We start from the raw sequence: 21144 nt of genomic DNA on the forward strand, positions 1-21144 counted from the left end.
AAGCCAAGCCATGTCTCTTTGCTTAGAATATCAGTACCATTTATCCTTCCCTAAATGTACCTTCTCTTCCTCTTGACCACAGTCTTCCACTCACCTAAAAGGCAACCTCCCACACTTTACCCCAAATAATGTAGAATAATTTAAGAATGAAAATGCCTTAAGCAACTAACATTACACAAATATGCAATAACCCAGATTGTGACAGGATAAATATTATGTCTGGGAAGATATTCACAGCAAGAACATACTGAAGGAATTTCATTGTATAAATGTGTTGGGAAAGGATACTATTTTGAAAGCGGGCAAGATTAAAGCTGCCAGGGAGGTCAATGTAAACACAAATTCCTTCAAGAAACTCAACGCCATCCTGACAGGCCACAGAACACTTGGCCTCACAGGGCTGGGTGTGGACACAGTACGAGGGAAGCGACTGTCCTTTCAATGACAGAATAGGCCCCCTCCCCTTTACCCGTGATGATATGTGTGCATACCTGATGGCCATCCAAAGGCCTGGCTAGTGGTTTCAAGGAGATCTACTTTCTTAATTATACAAACCAGATCCCGGCGATAACAAAAACACAGGTGTTACCAAAACAGCACAGGTTCAAGAAAATGTCTAGCTCATTTGTACATGTATTTATTCATTTTCAGGTGTCTACTATATACGGCACAGGGCTAAGCTGGCCCTGCACGATCAATGCAAAGTTCCAAATTCACAAATTTTTGGCCTAGGGTCCGTGGATCCCCAGAAGGTCCATAAATGAGTTCTGGCAGCCTAGAAACTGAAATGATATACGTAATTCTGTGTGTAAGTGAACACGTGCATTTTTTTTTTTTGTCCTTGGAAAAAGCCTTCCAAAGGATTTTCAAAAGTATCTATGATGTTCCCAAAAGATTAAAAATCATATTCTAAGAAAAAACTAGAAAGAAATGTGCAGTAGATCATCTTTCCTCGTGCAGCAACAATGCAGCTGATAATGCAGCTGGAGAGATTTCTTCTTTGGTTCTGAAATGAAATTACTAAAGCTGTATTTCCTGATTGATCAGTTATTCTCTGACTGATTAAATACTCCAACCGGGATGAAGCAGTCACAGATTTCATTGCTAAAATTTCTTTTTCTTTTTCTTTTTTTAGATGGAGTTTTGTTCTTGTTGCCCAGACTGGAGTGCTGTGGCACAACCTTGGCTCACTGCAACCTCTGCCTCCTGGGTTCAAGCGATTCTCCTGCCTCAGCCTCCCGAGTAGCTGGGATTACAGGCGCCCACCACCACACCTGGCTAATTTTTTGTATTTTTAGTAGGGATGGTGGTGTCACCATGTTGGCCAGGCTGGTCTTGAACTCCTGACCTCAGGTGATCCACCCACCTCGGCCTCCCAAAGTGCTGGGATTACAGGTGTGAGCCACCATGCCCGGACACCAATTGCTAAAATTTCTCAAATTTCTCTCAGCTGAAGCCATGATACACTTTCTTCTCATTCTAAAGGTGGCAGGTGATGTAGCACTTGCCTCAACTGCAGATATAAACTGATATAAGCTGCTCAGTGAATTCGTTTCACACAAGAGTATTCCTTTTGACCCTGAACTTCAATTTTTGGGGGGTGTCATGAGTCCCAGTCCATTTGGCTAAAATGTGAATTGTTCTGAACAACAACCTCTGTGCTCACATGACCTCTGGAGTTCAGCCCGGTCCCCAGAGCTCCCTAACCCTCATCTCCTGGGAGCTGCTATCTCTTCCTCCTTTGTAAAGGAGCGGTCGATTTACATGGAGATACTGAATCAAAGAGAGAAACATTCCAAGGGTGAGATATACTCTGAACCAAGATTTAAACTGCCAGGGAGAAAAAGGAGGGAATGGAAGAAAAGAGAGAAGGTTCAGGCTTCTACAGGGCCAGTGTAGCCAGCGAGGCCGTCAAAGCCGGACAGGCAGGTTTTCCCAGTTACGGAATGAACCCGAGGTTAGGAGCTGTGATCCTGGATGGCAGCCAGCGCCCAGATAGATCCATTTCGTAGAACAGAGAAAAACCCTTCCATGTTCAACCTCTGGCGTTTCTATGAGGTTTACAATCCCCATGGACTGGCAGCTGGTCACAGAAAGAGAACTTCTTTTTCTACCTTTCATTCTGCACCATGTACTAGGCCCCTTGGAGAATCCATCAGACTGGTGGCTTTTGACAGAATTCAAAATTGGCACTGAAAGTTTGGATGAGCCAAGAGCCAGGGCCTTCTGAGCCACGGCATGGTGTGTTCATGCCAAGGGTATGTTTTCAAGCACATTTTCAAAAACAGAAAATGAAACAGTTGTCTTAAGATCACTTAATAAAACGTAATGAAACTTTTAAAGGATAAGATTCAGTGAGGAAGATTAAGACTAATTGTTAAAATTAATCAGAATCATCTGCTCTCTTCCTAATGGGAAGCAAATTGCAAAAAAAAAAAAAAAAAAACAGAAGAAAAAAGAAAGAAAAAAAATCTGGCAGGCTTTGGTGTTGACACTTACACTTGAAAGAGAAAAATCAAATTATATTTTATGACTATGGAAAGAAATTATGAAACAGTCAAATCGGGCCTTCAGACAGCTCATTTAGTTTTGTAGCGCTGACCAAAAAAAAAAAAAAAAAAAAAAATATATATATATATATATACACACACACACATATATATATATCTCAAGACCAACAATATTCATATCCACAGTAATTACAATTGGGTCAAATGTTCCATTAGGGTATCCGTATTTTTCATTGCTTATTATCACTGGTGGGAAGGAGAGTCTGTTCAAAATATTGTCCGTTTATGGCATTTCAATTAATTTTCTCATTCCAGAGTATGGGAAGACAGCCCAGCCTTGGTTGCAGCTATTTTACTTTTTGGGTTTTATGCAAACTCAAGGGCATACTGGCACGAATCCTGCAGCCAAATGCAAACACTCCACACCTTGGGGAAACAGTTCACTGTCACCCAAGTAAACACAAGCACCTATTAGTCACCCACTCAAAACAGAAATGGCCAATGAGGGATGCAAGATCAGCCATCAATGCCAGAAAAGAAAGCACGCTGCTTTCAAAATCTCATTTTTTTATTATCACTGATTTACTGTGCATTGCCGGAAAGCCACTACTGAACTTCTTGTGGGAAAATGTCACTGGCACGGATCATTAAATAGTTTTCAAAACTTTTATGACCAAAACCTAACATGAAGACCAACACAGATGCATAGTATGATGATAACACTTTCTCTAGAAAAGCAATTCAATGATACTTAGCTATTGATTCCTAACAGCAGAAATCCACAAGAACTGAATTAAGAGAGTTAGCTAGGCCGATGCATAGTATGATGATAACACTTTCTCTAGAAAAGCAATTCAATGATACTTAGCTATTGATTCCTAACAGCAGAAATCCACAAGAACTGAATTAAGAGAGTTAGCTAGGCCGATGGGCATGGACCAGGCTGTGGGGCGTTTTTTATTGGCTTCTCACCCACTCTGCCAGCTACTCATCCGAAGCCTTTAAGATGTTTTCTAGACACACATCTCTGAATCATAATGCAAATTCCATTTACTGAAAGGTGGGGACTTTTAATACAACAAGTGAACCCATTTAATGACTTATGCTTTTATATCTTATAGCATCACTCACGCTTTCAAAAAGTGGATATAATTTTCTTTGCATTACCCTATTATTAATATAGTACTATGAATATATATTTTCAATCACATTATATAAATTTTTTATTTTCTCCAGCTATGATTCTATTACGAAAATGCTCCAGATAGCTAGGATAGCAAAAATAATCACCAAAATAATCAACTCACATTTACCCCTTTCTCCTTTCTGACTAATCAAATTCTCTGAGAACTGAGGTTTTCTTGTTTTTAAATGCCTTTTTAAAGAGTAATAATTTCTCTTATTTTAAATGTTGTTTGATTGGTGCTTCCATTTTTTTCAATAAGAGAACTATTACTGTTATTTAGGTATTTACCATAAGTCTTTTTATTATACTTGAAATAACTTATTTGTAAGCTTAATCGGTACTATATTACAAAAAAATGAGTTTAAAAAACTATCTTACCTCCCTCAACTAAACTTTTAGTACTTGTTGCTGTTTATAAAATATGATTTGGTTCTTACAATGTAAAGAAAACATAATACTTGAAAATAATTGGGAACCAGAAAAAATTACAATGAGCCAAGATTCCTATTTCTGCTCTAATGCTTTGATAATGGGTTAAAGGCAAGGAAAAATAAAACCACACATGGAGCTGAACTAATGCAACAATTTCTTGGATAATCCAGTCTCTAATATTATTAGTATCTAAAATGTTAACCAGGCCCAACCCCTCCTCCTAAATAAGGCATTGAAAAGAAATACAACAGAAAGATCATACTGCCATCAATGGTACTAACATTATTTCTTCATGTCTTTTTCTAAAAAGGTAAGCTTGCTTGAAGCCATGTTTCAACATCATACACTAGAAATCCCTAAAATTATTAGAAGTGGTCATTCGAAACTCTGTCACTTTTCACAGATAGCCCACAGATCATAAGTCAACAGTTTCCATTAAACAGCTTTTGCATTGTTATCCAAGAGAGAACCCTCATTGTAATTGTATAATCCTAGTTTCCATTAAGGTAAGTTTTATATTTTTTGCATTTTAGTAAAAATCTCAGGGGTTTCCTTGAAATTCACAATTCCTATGTTGTATGTTCCAAATCAGTCTTAAATCAACTCAGTAACATAAAGCAATAATACAGAGATTCTGCTAAAAATATTAAACTTCAAATAAATATTTTTAAGAGCTTGACATAGCAATAAGAACATTAAGATAGACCGAGTTTCTAGGGATTCCATCACAGAAATCACTAGAATTTTGAAATATGGGTTTGTTGCCATGAAATGTGTTTCAAGCATGGTTTTGACAGATAACGTACCTCTTCCACTTCGACCGACAAACCTGAGGTCATTAAATCTTGCAACCTGGTTCTTCATGGCTGCGGTAGCATTTCTCAGCTCAGCCGAGTAGTTTTCATCATTGCCGGCCATCACAGTGACCAGAGTGCCATCTGGAACATCCCCTAGGGCCACCACCTAAACACCAGTCAAAGGACAAATGCAGACATCAGGAATGTTATACGTACACTTTTAGGGCATTTGTGTAGTGATTATTCTAAAATTAAATGTATATTCAATGAATTTTTTAGGTTGCAGAGGAATAGCAATGAAAACTTAAGCAAAACAACAGAAAAGTTATAAAGAGGAGGCACTTTTTTATTATATTGTAGGTTGGTGCAAATGTAATTGCAGTGTTTGCAATTTTTAATTCCAAAAACCGCAATTACATTTGCACCAACCTAATACATTATGTGTAACTATATGTAAATTTTCAAATAATGACACATATACTAAATTTACCTAATAAAGCCATATTAGGCCACATAGCACAGTTGGAATAAGACTAACCATAGCAAGATATCAAGGATTTTGAGTAGCTATGCCGTCTCCTGAATACAATCATCTCTTCTTAATTCCTCCCATTTGAGAAACAGAACATCCTGTGTTCGTAAGTTTATAATCTAACCCATCTTTTACTTGCTCAGACCTCCACTAACAGGCTGAACAAGGTGCAGACTTTACTTTTAGAAAACAAAACAAAACAAAACAAAACACAAAAAAACCTTATTTCTGCTAAAAGTAGATTTCATCTTGCTGACGATTCTTAAGTAACTTAAACTGTCCCTCTACAGTTCATCTTTGATACCTCCTACTCGCTGCTATTATCTTGAGTTTTACTAGCAATGAATTCTAGCACACAAGAAAAAAAAAATCAGAAATGTACCCTTCGTTTACTAACTACAAAATCAACAGACCTCAGAAAGACGGGACATTCACTTCTATGCTCTCCCCTCAATTCAGGGGTGGAATTGGGTTGCATTTTTATATCTGTGAGTCCCAAGGTGTGTAAACTCATTTCCTCATAGATGCCTGAGGTTTTCTGCTAGCCCAGCTGATCTTGACCAGGAATTTATTTAATGTAACTGAGTAAGTATGAAGTCTTATCAGGGCTATTGGACAAAACTGGCAGATAAATATTTTTTATACTCAGGTAATTAAGAAAATGAATTTCAAAGTAATATACTCTAAAAAGCATGACCTAAAGATACTTTGTACAATAGTGTCAATTTCTTGGCTATCATTTAGGCCTTCTAGAAACTATTTTCTTGGTCTAGACATTTATTATTGGCTGTATTTTCTTTGTTTCTATTTTTCAAAGAATTTCAAAGTAAAATACTCTAAAAAGCATGACCTAAAGATACTTTGTACAATAGTATCAATTTCTTGGCTATCATTTAGGCCTTCTAGAAACTATTTTCTTGGTCTAGACATTTATTATTGGCTGTATTTTCTTTGTTTCTATTTTTCAAAGCAGTCATACAATTTCAAATCGAAATGCCCCAAGCTGTATTTATTCTGATCATTTCTGACATTCTTTACGGTAAAGTCAGTAGTGACATTTATATTACTCATTCCAATTACATCATCATTTTTGGTTGCTGTTTTTGAATTGGTAACAGTAAAGCATTCCTTAATCTAGTGTTATCACTCCTTCCTCTGCCTCCTACTTCCCAATTTTTACCTTAATAACTGCTACATAATTTTTTTGTAGTATATATTTTCAGGCCCTCTTTTTCTATATGTAAAAAAGGCAGCCATAGACTCACTTGTATGATATGGAAGTCATGTTTCTCAAGATTCCCATTTTCATGATCTGCCTAGCCATCACCCTTTCCCTGTGGCGTCCAGATGACTATCTATTGTTTTTATTCATTAGAACTGCTTCAGTCCTTGTGGCACAGAACATGAACTAACTCACTATGAGAGATGAACATACTTCCAACCCCAAGACTACACCAGGATAATCTAGTCTCATAGAAGCAGGGAGGCATTTTCCTCTATTTTATCCAACTTGCACTGCCAAACAAGGTCTGGGCCTTTTATCTCTCTTTTCAATCCTTTCATTCCAATTGCTGGACATGTTTTCCATATAGGAGATTTTAAAACTCTGCTATTTATTCCCCAAGCACCCTCTAATTAGCTATTTAGTTCCCATTATAAGTGTGTTTGTTGCCATTTAATTAAGAGCAGTGATACGATAATTCCCTTTTTGTTTTAAAAAGATATCACTGAAATAAATCTCCCTGATCAGTTATTTGGTTATTGTTACTGTTTTTTTTTTTCTATTCCCGAAAAATGGGCTTGCTTTATTTTGCTCTTTTTAGTCTCTTACAACAAATTTTCCCCTTTTTTTCATGATTTTCACTTCCCGTTGTAAAGTTAGCTCACAGTGTTGAAATGCCCTCTTTGAACACATATTTTTACTTCCTCATCCTCCTCTCCCTGTGGTAACCCAGGCTTCTCTATTTTAACTCAACATTCAGCAGGTATACAGAGACTGCCTCGACTATGTGGGTTTCAAACTGAATCACTCATTGTTGGGTCTGGATCTGTAAAAAGGTGAAAATAAATAAATCTTCTTTTATAACTACAGGAATGTATTCTGAATTACCTGCCTCCCACTGCTGTTCCCCTCACAGTGCTCCAAGCCTGTGCCTCTCTCATCTTTCCAATACTATCCTCATTCGTAATTGGGCAAATTCATGAGACCTTCGCCAAGTTGAAACAAACATAGGATAAAATTATCATGGAGGCTAAATAAGAAAAGGCTGTTGATGTTGGAATTTAAGAAGAAAAAAATTAGAAGTTTAACTCCCACTCCTCTTTTTTTTTTTTTTTAAATGCAGCAGAATCAACCATATTTGGGCACCTATATATCATTTACTTGGCCTTGTATTGATCTCTGAGGGATTTTTTTTTTGGTGGTGGGGGGTGGGTAAAGGGGAACTATTAAATCCAGGGCAATTCATTAATACTGTATATCGTTCAATTGTTAACAAGCATACTTAAGCCAGGTTAAAAAAGTTTTTTTTAATTTAAAGCTAACATGCGTGCTAATTTGATACAGGTTTTGTCACTGACGGGCAATATGGAGAGAATGTAAAAATATCTAACTTCAAACAGAAAAAAGAAACAACTGGAATGAAAACCTATAAACAATAGGTAAGGAAACACAAACATTTACATTTTAACACAGACCAAACAGGCAAGAAGGGACTTGCTGGCCAAAGATATCTCATATTTTGTTTTACTTCTCTGTTTTTAAAGTATCAGGAAGTTGGGCCAAATATCAACTCTCTTCTATATTACATGGACCTCCCAATACTGTTCTTGGCTAGCCTGTTCACAGTTCAAACTGGCATTTTAAACCAATTCTAATTAGGTTGAAATTACAGTTACAATTCATTTCCTTCAAATCCGTTAACCTTCCAGTGTTGCAAAGAAGGCTGTGGAGTGGAACATAGAATTCAGCTGAGATGATATTTAAGGCATAGCTAGGGACTGTGATCTTGCCGACAAAAATATTACTTATTTCCTTTTTATGAAAAGAATATTACCATCAGAATCCAAGACCTCTGAATTTCCCTGCTGAAGGCATGTTTACGTCTTTGGACTCTGGTGTACCAGGGCCTAAACAAGCTATAATACCATGGTATTACCAAATACATCCTAAGTCATCAAAACAGCTTTTTAGGCTACTTCTGTAAATACAGCAAAACACACAGCAAACTTAAGGTTTTCTTAGTAGTAAAAAACATGTATCTCTCATACTGTAAAAAATTAAGGTGTTCCATGGGAGGGAAGGAGTAGGGGGAGAACAGGTTGGGGCTCAAAATAAGCAAGCAGGGTTATTGTAATCTATTTTAAAGAACATTCATAATTTTAAATCTCTCTTTAGTTCAGAAGATTGATGTAGAGGATTTACCTACAGAACTTCAGGAGACTCCTAAGAAGCCCTTCAATGATCTTTTCATCAATATCATCAGGCCTTATCATTGTTTCACATTTGCTTCTCTTTATCATGGGGAATATAATAATTATTTACTGGTTAACTTCCTAGGGAGATTGCCTGCGGCTTATTTAAGATCCAAATTTTAAAGTAATAATTTCTGTTGAAGCTGCTTGGGAGGTGGTTGGGTGGGTGGATAGAGTGAAGCTAGGGACACACAGTAAATGAGCCCGGGATGTAGGCAGGTTTTGATGTTTTGCTTGCTTTTATCCCTAACATTTTATCCCTTCACGTTTGCTGTCTCACTGAACATTTTGTCTACTCTTCTAGTTATGCAGTGAGCAGGTCTCCTCGAGGAAGAAGCCTCTTTTTATAAGGATTGGGGTGGTGACAGATAATAATCAAATGGTCTGATTTCTCTACTATCCTTTCCTTTCCCCTAAATGTTCTCAGGGGACCTGCTTGAACTTTTTTCAACAGATCTGTAGTTTGATTTTTAGCAGCCTACAGATTATCACTCAATAAAACAAATTAATTGTTTTTAAGTGAATTGCCAAAAGTCATTTTAAAAAGGAAACTCTATGGTTATTATGGTTTCTGCTAGAAAGAATTCTGACAGCTCATAAAAGCAATATGTATAATTTTTCATTTTTTAGAAGAAAATAAATACTTTCATGTAATGGCTTGAGACTCTGAATTGCTCCAATTCCTGAAGATTATTTATTAATCATTTAGTCTTTTAATATATTTGAGTGTGGGTTCCCTGGCAGAGGAGGGAGTTCAGAAGAGACCCTGATTTTCCCCCCAAAGGAAGCCACAAATCTCTTAGAGCCCTAGTGCATTGGGGCAGCCAGGTTTTAATGGCCTTTGGTGTTATCAGCCCGTCTTGCCTCTGCTCTTTATCTGATAGTGACCCCATGGCCCAACCCTGTTGGGTCCCCTCTCAATGCGGGTGCCCTAAAGAGTCACCGCTGAGTCCATTTATGCAAAGGGTTAGAATGATTTAAAAGTAAAATGGTCTCCTAAACCCAAATCTAAGTAAACGGAGGGAGGGAAAAAAGAGTCAAGCAAGCCGCCACGTTCCTTCTCCTCATTTCCACCCCCACTAAAAAACAAAACAAAACAAAAAACTGCTTTTAGAAAAGTGAGTGGAAAAAGAGGCGAATCTATAGACACAGCCAACTGCAAATTTCGTTTTGTTTTAGAAATCACAATCTAAGTGTGGAAACTGTATAAAACTTAAAAATAACCCCAACAATACTTTTTAAAATACTGAATATTAGTCGTTGTAATAAGATCAAGACCCAGCTAAGGCCTGGAACTATAAAAAGCTTATATTAAATTAATCTTCCTTTAAAGGGGACAATCATTTAAATATTTTTTTAAGTAGCTTATCTTTACACTTGGAACCACCTGCCTTGATTAGCCCTTTAAATGAACAGGAAATGACCCGCACTGATTTTACTTAGTCGCATCTTTTCAAACCCACCAAAGACAAAACAGAATCTCCACTGCAGAAATTAAATTCCTACTGCTTGCTGCTAGGGTAGTAGGGTGATTGTTTAGAAACGCCTGGGGTTGTTTTCATACCCCTGTTGAAGGCCAAGGTTTTTAAAGGCAGCTCAAAGCTTTGGGGATGATCAGGGGTGAAAAGTGAAGGGAGATCTTTGGAGCCGCCGCGCTGAAGTCTCCAGCTACGCGCCGCCCCCTCCTCTAGCAGGAAAGCGGGCCGCTGGGACCCCTGGCTCTCCGAAAACAGCCTCGTCACCTTTCGCTACCCCGGGCTTAATCTAGGTGAGCTGATGATAGCATTCTGAATGGTTCCGGGAAAAGAAACAGGATTCGATGCTTGCGGCTTCTGGCAGGAGCAAGCTAAAAAGCTCAGAGAACTCTTCAGAAAACTTTTGCAAACTTAACTACGCCTGCTGTGGACTTTGGACATGCTAATTCCTATAAGGCGGTTAGAGAAGGGGAAAAAAAATTCCTGACAGTTTCCCTTGTTAGTTTCTTTTCACTGACCTGAAGGCAGAAAAGTCTTACTATTTTATTTCCTGATCCTTTCATCTGAGGAAGACAAAATGGTTTGGGTGTTAATCCAGCGGTAGGAGCAGCAGTAAGTTAGCAGACGGGCTGTCTCTGCCGGGCTGGGTTATAACTTTTCCTACTTTGTATCAAAGCTAAGGCCCCTGCCAGGGAGGTCCCGACCGGCTCCCAGTGGATGTCTCTGGGGACACCCTGATGTTTTCAGCCCTTCTGGGAGGCCGCCCCAGAAAGCTGAGACGAGTGCCGCCCGAGGGTCGCCACGGCAACACAGCATCCCCCGCATCCCAGGCTAGGAAGACCGACCCGGGGCTGCGGGGGCCCCTTTCCAGAATCCGGCCCCGCCCGCCCGGCCGCTGCCCTCGCGGATCTCCCCCGGCCTCGCCGGCCTCCGCCTGTCCTCCCACCACCCTCTCCGGGCCAGTACCTTGAAAGCGATGGGCAGGGTCTTGTTGCAGCGCCAGTGCGTAGGCAACACGGAGCAGAGGAAGTTGGGGCTGTCGGTGCGCACCAGCTCGCCCGGGTGGTCGGCCAGCACCTCCACCATGCTGCGGTCGCCGCTCCTCAGCTTGCCGGCCAGGGCAGCACCGGCGTCCGGGGCGCCCAGCGGCAACGCCTCGCTCATCTTGCCTGGGCTCAGCGCGGTGGAAGGCGGCGTGAAGCGGCGGCTCGTGCTGGCATCTACGGGGATACGCATCACAACAAGCCGATTGAGTTAGGACCCTGCAAACAGCTCCTACCAGACGGCGACAGGGGCGCGGATCTTCAGCAAGCAGCTCCCGGGAGACCAACATACACGTTCAGGGGCCTTTATTACTGCGGGGGCGGGGGGGGGGCGGGGGTGGTTAGGGGAGGAGGGAGACTAAGTTACTAACAGTCCAGGAGGGGAAAACGTTCTGGTTCTGCGGATCGGCCTCCGACCCAGGATGGGCTCCTAGCAACCGATTGCTTAGTGCATTAAAAAGTGGAGACTATCTTCTTCGAACCTTGCTTGCAGAGGTTAAGTTCTGTCTTTGGCTGTTACAAAAGTTCCTGAAGGCAAAATTCTCATACACTTCCTAAAATATTTATGCGAAGAGTAAAACGACCAGCAAACACATTATTTGGAAGTTCCAGTAGTTAATGCCTGTCAGTTTTTTGCAGGTGAGTTTTGTCTAAAGTCCCAACAGAACACAATTATCTCCCATAACAAGGCCACTTTTATCATGCAAAACTGGCTTCAGTCCCGAAAAGCAAGAGCTGCGACTTCCAAAGGTCGTGCTACTAATGTATGTGCACGTATATATAAATATATACATATGCTCTACTTCATAAAATATTTACAATACAATCTGTGGAGAATTTAAACACAACAGAAATCCATTAATGTACGCTGCAGATTTTTTTAAGTAGCCTTGAAAATCAGCTTCAGTAGTTGGAGCAGTGCTGAGCTAGAAGTACTTGTCATGTTCTCTGTTCTCTCAATGAATTCTGTCAAAAGGCTCAGTGCAGAAAATTCAGCGTTTCAAAGATCTTCAGCTAATCTTAAAATAACAATAATAAGAAGGCCCAGTCGATGACACTCAGGGTACTACAGCTCTCCCACATCTGTGAACTCGGGTTTGGGGATGTTGGTTAAGTTTGTGGCTGGTCCTGTGGTTTGCTGGGAGTTGAGCAACCGCAGAGTCACACACACGCAAACACGCACTCTTCGGAAGGCAGCCGCTGTCTACATCAGCTGGGTGACTCAGCCCCGACTCGGGCAGCAGCGAGACGATACTCCTCCACCGTCGCCCAGCACCCGCCGGTTAGCTGCTCCGAGGCACGAACACCCACGAGCGCCGCGTAACTGCAGCAGGTGGAGCGGGCCTTGAGGGAGGGCTCCGCGGCGCAGATCGAAACAGATCGGGAGGCTCGGGTTACACACGCACGCACACCCTGCCACGCACACGCAACTTCACGGCTCGCCTCGGACCACAGCGCACTTTCTCCCGCTGTTGTAAAAGGAAAACAATCGGGGAAAAGTTCGCAGCCAGGAAAGAAGTTGAAAACATCCAGCCAAGAAGCCAGTTAATTCTAAAGGAAGAAAGGGGAAAAACAAAAAACAACAAAAAAAAGGAAGGTCCAACGCAGGCCAAGGAGAAGCAGCAGAGGTTGACTTCCTTCTGGCGTCCCTAGGAGCCCCGGGAAGAAGTGCCTGGCGGCGCAGGGCCGGGCAGCGTGGTGCCCTGGCTGGGTCCGGCGGCGGGGCGCCCGTCCCGCCCGCGCCCGCTGGCTCTATGAATGAGAGTGCCTGGAAATGAACGTGCTTTTACTGTAAGCCAGGCCGGAGGAATTCCATTCCCTCAGCTCGTTTGCATAGGGGCGGCCGGCGGCCAATCACAGGCCTTTCCGGTATCAGCCAGGGCGCGGCTCGCCGCCGCCGGCTCCTGGAATTGGCCCGCGCGCCCCCGCCGCCGCGCCGCGCGCTACTGTACGCAGCCCGGGCGGGGAGTCAGAGGCCACCCCCGCGCCCCCGCATCCACGCCTGCATGCTGGCCCGGGGCCCCGCCCGCGTGCGGACCCTTTTTCGCAGCCACACGCAGGCTTGTGCGGCTCCGCGAGTGGCCATGGTCCGGAGACCTGGGAAAAGAAAGCAGGCCCCGCCGGCCCGAGGAGAACCCGGCCGGCGCGCCGCGCCCGGAGAGGCCCGGCCCCGCGGCCGCCACGAGGCTCCCGAACCGGGGCTGCAGCCCGCGGATGGCCCCAGATCCTGCGCGGCCGCCCAGGGCCAGGCCTCCGCTTCCAGGGCGGGGGTGCGATTCGGCCGCGGGGCCCGGGGGAGCCACTCCGCGCTCCTGCACCGTCCGGCTGGCAGCTGCGGCGAAGCGGCGCTGATTCCCTGCATGAAGCCGGACGGCGTCCGCGCGTGCCGTTTGCTCTCAGCGTCTTCCCTCGGGTCGGTTTCTGTAATGGGTGTTTTTTACCGCTGCGCCTGGGCCGCGGCTCGATCCCTCCGCGCGTCTCACTTGCTGCGTGCGCCAGCGGCCCGCGAGGAGTTTCCTAGTCAGGAAAGACCCCAAGAACGCGCGGCTGGAAGGAAAGTTGAAAGCAGCCGCGCGGCTTGCTCCCGGGCCTCGTAGCGCCGGCCCCCGCAGCGGCCGGACAGCCTGCCCGGGCCCCGCGTCTTCCCTCCGGCTCCCCGGAAGCGGCCCCCGCTCCTCTCCCCGCCCCCGCGCGCTCGAGCGGCCCCAGGTGCGGAACCCACCCCGGCTTCGCGTGCGGGCGGCCGCTTCCCCCTGCGCCGGTCCCCTCGGTGCTGCGGGCATTTTCGCGGAGCTCGGAGGGCCCCGCCCCCGGCCCGACGTGCGCGGCCAACTCCGACCCCACCCGGCGGGGCTCCCTCCCAGCGGAGGCTGCTCCCGTCCCCACGAGTCCCTCCACGTCCTCCCTGCCGAGCCCTGCACCTCCCGGGGCCTCTCATCCACCCCGGGGCTGCAACCCAGTCCCCGGATCCCGGCCCCGCTCCACCGCGGGCTGCTTTGTGGTCCCCGCGGAGCCCCTTAATTAAGCTCCCCCGCGCGGGGGTCCCTCGCCGACCTCACGGGGCCCCTCACGCCCGCTTCTCCCTCCCCCAGGGCTAGGGTGCTGTGGCCGCTGCCGCGCAGGGACTGTCCCCGGGCGTTGCCGCGGGCCTGGACGCAGGAGGGGGCCGGGGTTGGCTGGCGTGGAGGCCTTTCCCGGGCGGGCCCGGACTGCGCGGAGCTGTCGGGACGCGCCGGGGGCTCTGGCGGACGCCAGGGGGCAGCAGCCGCCCTCCCTGGACGCCGCGCGCAGCTCCCGGAGCTCCCGGAACGTCCCCGACGGCGCGGGGCTGTGCGGCCCGCCTCGTGGCCTTCGGGTCGCCCGGGAAGAACTAGAGTTCGAGGAGAAAAGACAGGCAGCCGCCCCAGAGCCCACTTGAGCTGGAACGGCCACGGCGCGTTTCCGAGGTTCCAATATAGAGTCGCAGCCGGCCGGGTGGGGACCCTCGGACCGGGACTCCCCGCTGTGCGGCCCGGTCGGGGTCTCTTCCCGAAGCCCCTGTTCCTGGGGCCTGACTCGGCTCGCTTTTGGCTGTCTGTGCTTCAGGAGCCCGGGCTTCCGGGGCTAAGGCGGGCGGCCCACGGCCTCAACCTCCTCCGGCCTCCGCTCCCCCTGGGCACTGCCAGCACCCGAATTCAGTTTTGTTTTAAGGAACCTGGAGTCTCGGAAAGAAAACTTACTACGTTTTTATTTTAAAGTGATTTTTTTAAGCCTAATTCCAGTTGTAATTCCCCCCCACCCCCACCCGCCCAAACGTCCACTTTCTAACTCTGTCCCTGAGCAGAGTGCATCGCGCGCGCGCGCCCGCCCGCCCGCAGGGGCCGCAGCGCCTTTGCCTGTGGGTTCGGACGCGGCCCGCTCTAGAGGCAGGTTCTGGGCAAGGGAGACCTTTTCGCCTGGTCTCCAATGCATTTCCCCGAGATCCCACCCAGGGCTCCTGAGGCCATCCCCAAGTGCATCCCCCCGGGACCCTCGAGATGCGGGAGGGAGCACGAGGGTGTGGCGGCTCCAAAAGTAGGCTTTGACTCCAGGGGAAATAGCAGACTCGGGTGATTTGCCCCTCGGAAAGGTCCAGGGAGGCTCCTCTGGGTCTCGGGCCGCTTGCGTAAAACCCTAAACCCCGCGAGGAGGGCTGCGAGTTGGACTCGGGCTGCGGTCTCCCAGGAGGGAGTCAAGTTCCCTTATCGAGTAAGGAAAGTTGGTCCCAGCCTTGCATGCACCGAGTTTAGCCTTCAGAGGCAGCGTCGTGGGAGCTGCTCAGCTAGGAGTTTCTACCGATAAATCCCGAGTTTGAAGCCCGACAAAAAGCTGATAGCAATCACAGCTTTTGCTCCTTGACTCGATGGGATCGCGGGACATTTGGGTTTCCCGGGAGCGGCGCAGGCTGTTAACTGCGCAGCGCGGTTCGCTCTTGAAAACAAGAAACAGACCAACCTCTGCCCTTCCTTACTAAGGATCTAAAATGAATGGAAAGAGGCAGGGGCTCCGGGGACAGGGAACCCCTTAGTCGGCCGGGCATTTTACGGAGCCTGCACTTTCAAGGACAGCCACAGCGTGTACGAAGTGAGGAATTTCTTTCCACCAAGAGCGCTCATTTTAGCGACAATACAGAATTCCCCTTCCTTTGCCTAAGGGAGAAAGGAAAGGAAACATTACCAGGTTCATTCCCAGTGTTTCCCTGGAGTAATGCTAGAATTTACTTTTGTCATAATGCAAAATTTTAAAAAAATACAACGAAGCCATACGTTGGGCGGATGCTACGTGACAGATTTTTCCAAAGTTTGTTGCGGGGAGAGGGAGGGAGGAGAATTGAGAAAGGCTCACAACAGGAATGAAATGTAAATTTTCGCAGTGGATTTAAAAAGTACTACTTGGTTAGTTGGAAGAAAAATAATTTCATTGGAAAACAGTAACAGTGCATTGACGTTTTTCTTCTACAACTTTAGGTAAAGAACTATAGGTGGTCTCAGAAGATAACTAAATCTTTTACATTTTTGCTCTTTCAAACGCCTCCCCAAAATATGCATAAAGATGGGATCAGAATCTCAACAATTCTCTTAAAATTACCCTTTGCGAGCAATATATTTCCAAAATCACATTTGTAAAAATGCAATACGTCTGAAAGAATTATTTCTATTTTAAATGACCATTTACATTTTAAAAAATAGAATGTATCTTGCTATGGTTTGGAACCAAATAGCTGCAGTTTGTATTGATGTCACAGGGATGGAAAACAATTTTGATGAAGAGTAACATGTATGTACAAATCACCTGCCATACACACTATCCAGTTTTGAACATTGGAATTTAATTGAACAGTTTTTTCTTCTGAAGTGGCTTTGAGATTACTTCACTTTTCAAATCTAATTACTATGAGAGGGGGTAGGAGAGCCCTTAGTTCTTCCATTACATCCTTCCTGTATCTGAATGTTTCTGTGGGATACTATGGTTAATGTGTGATTATTTCACTTTCACTTCATAAACCCATTGTGTACCTCACAAGTAGCAAGCTGAGGACATTTTAAAATTAATCTTTTTAAAACTTACGAATGCTTAGTAAACATTTGACTCTCATAAAAATCTTGCATTACCACTGCTATAACACAGGTAATAAGCTGGGCTGTGTGGGAAGCCAAGCTCTGTTTTGTTTTTAGAGAGTTGTATAGAGGCATTTAATAGCAGCAGAATGCACCTATGGTAAACACTGTAGAACTGAGGGTATCATTTAAGCTTTCATTGAAATATTTTATATGGTATAACATTTACAATATGGAGAACTGCTTTTAAGTATAGTGCAATCAGCAAACAGCCTTAATTATTTGGTTAAATTATATCTCAAGTTATACATAGAGATACATAGATATAAAATCATATACACATATATGAAGGTGTGTATTTTATTTAAAAATATAACTTGGAATTTAACATACCGTGGACGTCTCTAGAAGGATTCATTCCAAGTATGCATTCTGAAATAACAGAAAGTAGGAAAATAAAAGTAATGCAAGTTTAAAAATTAACTTTCCCCCGACCTTTTTTTTTTTTTTTTTTTTTTTGCTAGCTCATTTCTTCTCACACTTTTTAGCACGGGAGATTTTTATAGCTTTGACACAAAAATGACTTGAAATAGTAAATCACCAAATAAGAAATAAACTCTTCCTTATGCACGTGGTTTTAGGTACCTTCAACCAATGTTCTCCTTCGCTAGCTAATATTGAATATCTGTCGTAGAATCACCTCTTTTAAGCTCTGTGATTAAAATGTGATTTCTTTAATGAAGATTTAAAATATATTTGGAAGGTGTAGGAACATTAGAATTCAAGGTAAAATTAAAACCAAACCCTAACTTAATGCAAAAACATTTATGATCATTTACTTTCAATGACAGGACATTTTAGAAACATTTTCCCCTGCTTACTCTCCTTCCCTTCTCTCTGCTAGGCAGGCAAATTATTTACATTGAAACCTCTCGCAAGTTCTAATAGATTATATCAATTATTATTAGAAATAATTGTTACATGATAATTCCCAAATATGGATCACTTACTGTATACATTTACAACTATAGGTAAACCCATTAAGCAAGTCACATGAAGCTCTTTTTCTTTTCTTTGAATATCTACATATAATGTTGTGAATTTGAAATTACTCTATCAGCCTTGTATATTGATAACAGCACAGAGTCACAAAGAGGAAATACTGTTCTTCAAAGACAGGATTTGAGCATTTCAAATGCTGCAGACCTAAAGCTTTCAACTCCATGCCACAATATTTAGTATGCTGTTAAAAAAAAAACAACATTTAAAATAAGAAAGAAGACAATTATTTCAGATTTCTAGATGCTGTTTAAATAGGCAGGAAAACAAGATTTGCAGCTTCTTTGTTCTTATATTTTTGCCAAAGTAAAAGGAACAACTAAAATAAGAGGTTCTGAAGGACTGCTCTATGATGAAATATTAAAGGAATTAAATATGTATAGTCTCAAAGGAGCATCCAAAAAAAAAAAACAAAAAACCGAGATTGTGGTTCCCAAGTAGATAAAATGACTCCGTGAAGACTTCTCTTTTTAAAGAGCAAGGCAGAGAAATAATCATTTGCACTAATTGTGAATGATAAGAAATAACAAACGTATCGTGAAGTTACATCAGCTCAGCTTTAATAGGTGTTGGGGCAGTGGGGTGAGGGTGTGGAATCCACAACGGTAAGACTGACCAGACAGCACACCAGCGGAACCACGCACCCTGGAAATTATCTCTTGAGACCCAGAGTAGCTTTTCCATGTCTGAGTCTAAGAAATTGGAGTAGGAGAGCAAGAAAAAACAAGTTCATCTACACACCTAATAGTTCAGCAATTCTGAGGAAAAAGCCAGGATTTTTTAAACCCAAAAACAAGGGCAAAAATGAGTGGATTTTGAAAACTGTGACTGGTAACTATTAAAAACTTTCTTAGTTTGTTGTGTATCAGCAGCCTAGAGAACACAGCAAGTGTGGTTAAATTGGGGAGGGGGAAGGGGTAGGGGGTGAGAAACTGCTGCCCAGGTGAAGTAGCACCTGTGGAGGTTTGAAGTGATTTGCCCGTGAAACTGTTAAAGATGCCAGAACCCAAACTGCAAGAGAGGGGAGGTTGTGTGTGTTTAAGACAGTGAACAATGAATCTGGTAGCTCATCCTCCAGTGTGCTAGCTCCCATGCTCGCTCGCTCTCTCTTCCCTACATCCCCCATTGAATGTAATTATATGCCAGGCAATGGGTGAAGTGCTTTTATATACTTTGCCTGATTTAATCCTCACAAGAACATCATTGCTACCCCTATTTTACAGATAAGAAACCTCACCCTTGGAGAGTTCAGGAAACTTGCCCAAATTCACATCACTCTTGACCTACACACACACACACACACACACACACACACACACACACACACACTCACTCATATCTACATATAGGTCCACATGCATGGTAAACTATGTTCCTTTTTGATAATGATGATTTATTTTTGTGGCTATCCTTGGTAGAGTTCTAAAAAATTGATCTCATCTTTCACTTTTATCCTCCCCTGTCTCAGGGTCTAGATCAGAAAATATCTTGGAAATTCTTCACATGCAAACCTCATATTGTTAGGAGTCAGATTTTAATGTCATTTCTGTCATCCACAGAGTTTGAGGAGAAAGCCAAGGTCCATTTGGCTGAGAAGCTTTTACACTGATAATAATATAAAATGGTGTTTTAGTCTTTTCCCACCTCCACTAGTTCAAAAGGGCATCTTTAGGACTTTCCTAGATACAAGGTATTTGATTCACCTGCCTTCAGCATTCCTTGAACGCTTCCTCTGTCCCAGGCAAGGTGCTAGGCTCACTGATGACAAACGCCAAACAGATGAGAGTAAAGAAGTGTCATGGCTGTTGGTGGACACATGGCCAGGGTCCCAGGAACTGGTGGGAGGGAATATAAGAGGAAGAGGGGCCAGCAGCCCCTGGTGGGCTCAGGAAAGACTTCCTTCCTAGCAGAGGTTATTTTTGACTTGACTTTTGGAGGTTGGGTAGATTTTTAGGTGGTTCAAAGAGCTAGAGGAGGGGTTTAGGGAGGTGACGGTGGGGTGGGGAGATGGTGCTCTGGGCTGAATAAGCATCATGAGTAAGGGTGTGAGTTTATGAAACACATCAGTGTGTCAGTTCCAGTACAGTTGGGGCATAGGTTTGAGACCAGGATGGGGAGTGGGGGAGGGAGTGCAGCAGTTCACAAATACATGGACACAGGTCATTGGAAGCACATGCAACCTGAGGAAATGTGAACTTCAACATGCGGGAAAATTGATCTGTCAAAGCCAAACTGGGAAATAACAAAATTAATATATATATTAGAAAAATAAGTCTGTCAACAACAGCTCGGTGAGTTGGAGGGGGTAGAGATGAGGAGTGGAGAGCTACTGCAGTTGTCAGACAAGGGGTCATAAGGATCTGGATTAAGGTAGAAGCAATGGAGATAGAAGAGAGGATTGAGGTGAGGGAAGGGGAGGAGTCTCCCCAGCATCTGTCCTTTAATAGTAGTAGAAAAGACCAGAAACAGTGGGTTTAGAGAGAGACATGGTGATGTCTCTCTGAGCTTTGGATGCCCAGAACAGAATAGGAGGTGCTGGTGGGGAAAACAGGAATTCTGGGGAGAGGTTTCATGTAGAAATAATAAGCTGAACATCCTTAGAATACCTATCGTAGTTTCAGATTGTATCTAGGGTACAATCAAACTGTATGGTAGTTTCAGAGACTATTTCCAGGAGAAGAGACCATTCACAGGTTCTGGGATTATCAACATTCCAGGGTGAGCAGAAGAGGGAGCAACCAAGGAGATGGAGCTAGGAAAAGAAAGAGGAGAAAATAAGTAATAAGAGTAAAGGAAAATGCAGCCAGGCTTGGTGGCTCACGCCTGTAATCCCAGCACTTTGGGAGGCCAAGGCAGGTGGATCACCTAAGGTCAGGTGTTCGAGACCAGCCTGACCAACATGGTAAAACCCTGTCTCTACTAAAAATACAAAAATTAGTCAGACATGGCGGTGGACACCTGTAATCCCAGCTATTTGGGAGGCTGAGGCAGGAGAATCACTAGAACCCAGGAGGCAGAGGTTGCAGTGAGCCAGGATTGCACCATTGCACTCCAGGGTAG

The 21144-nt window shown here is 44.0% G+C and overlaps 1 protein-coding gene across 9 annotated transcripts in view; it reads right to left on the bottom strand.

Moving 5' to 3' along the window:
* The window catches only part of RUNX1 (RUNX family transcription factor 1), a 260885-nt gene that overhangs the window by 87658 nt on the left and 152083 nt on the right, over window positions 1-21144 (bottom strand). For 4 of the 9 annotated variants that reach the window (XM_002830660.6, XM_054542480.2, XM_063720879.1 and 1 more), the window contains exons 3-5: window positions 17419-17457; window positions 11373-11626; window positions 4935-5091 (exon numbers count right to left, since the gene is read on the bottom strand). In XM_002830660.6, the coding sequence (XP_002830706.5) occupies window positions 4935-5091; window positions 11373-11626; window positions 17419-17457 (450 nt within the window). Of the gene's footprint in view, window positions 1-4934; window positions 5092-11372; window positions 13424-14171; window positions 14462-17418; window positions 17458-21144 lie in introns of those variants that run through there. The other 5 variants (XM_054542481.2, XM_063720877.1, XM_063720878.1 and 2 more) reach the window with 3 other exon arrangements.

The sequence above is a fragment of the Pongo abelii genome, chromosome 22, assembly GCF_028885655.2.
Source record: "Pongo abelii isolate AG06213 chromosome 22, NHGRI_mPonAbe1-v2.0_pri, whole genome shotgun sequence".
Taxonomy (NCBI): domain Eukaryota; kingdom Metazoa; phylum Chordata; class Mammalia; order Primates; family Hominidae; genus Pongo; species Pongo abelii.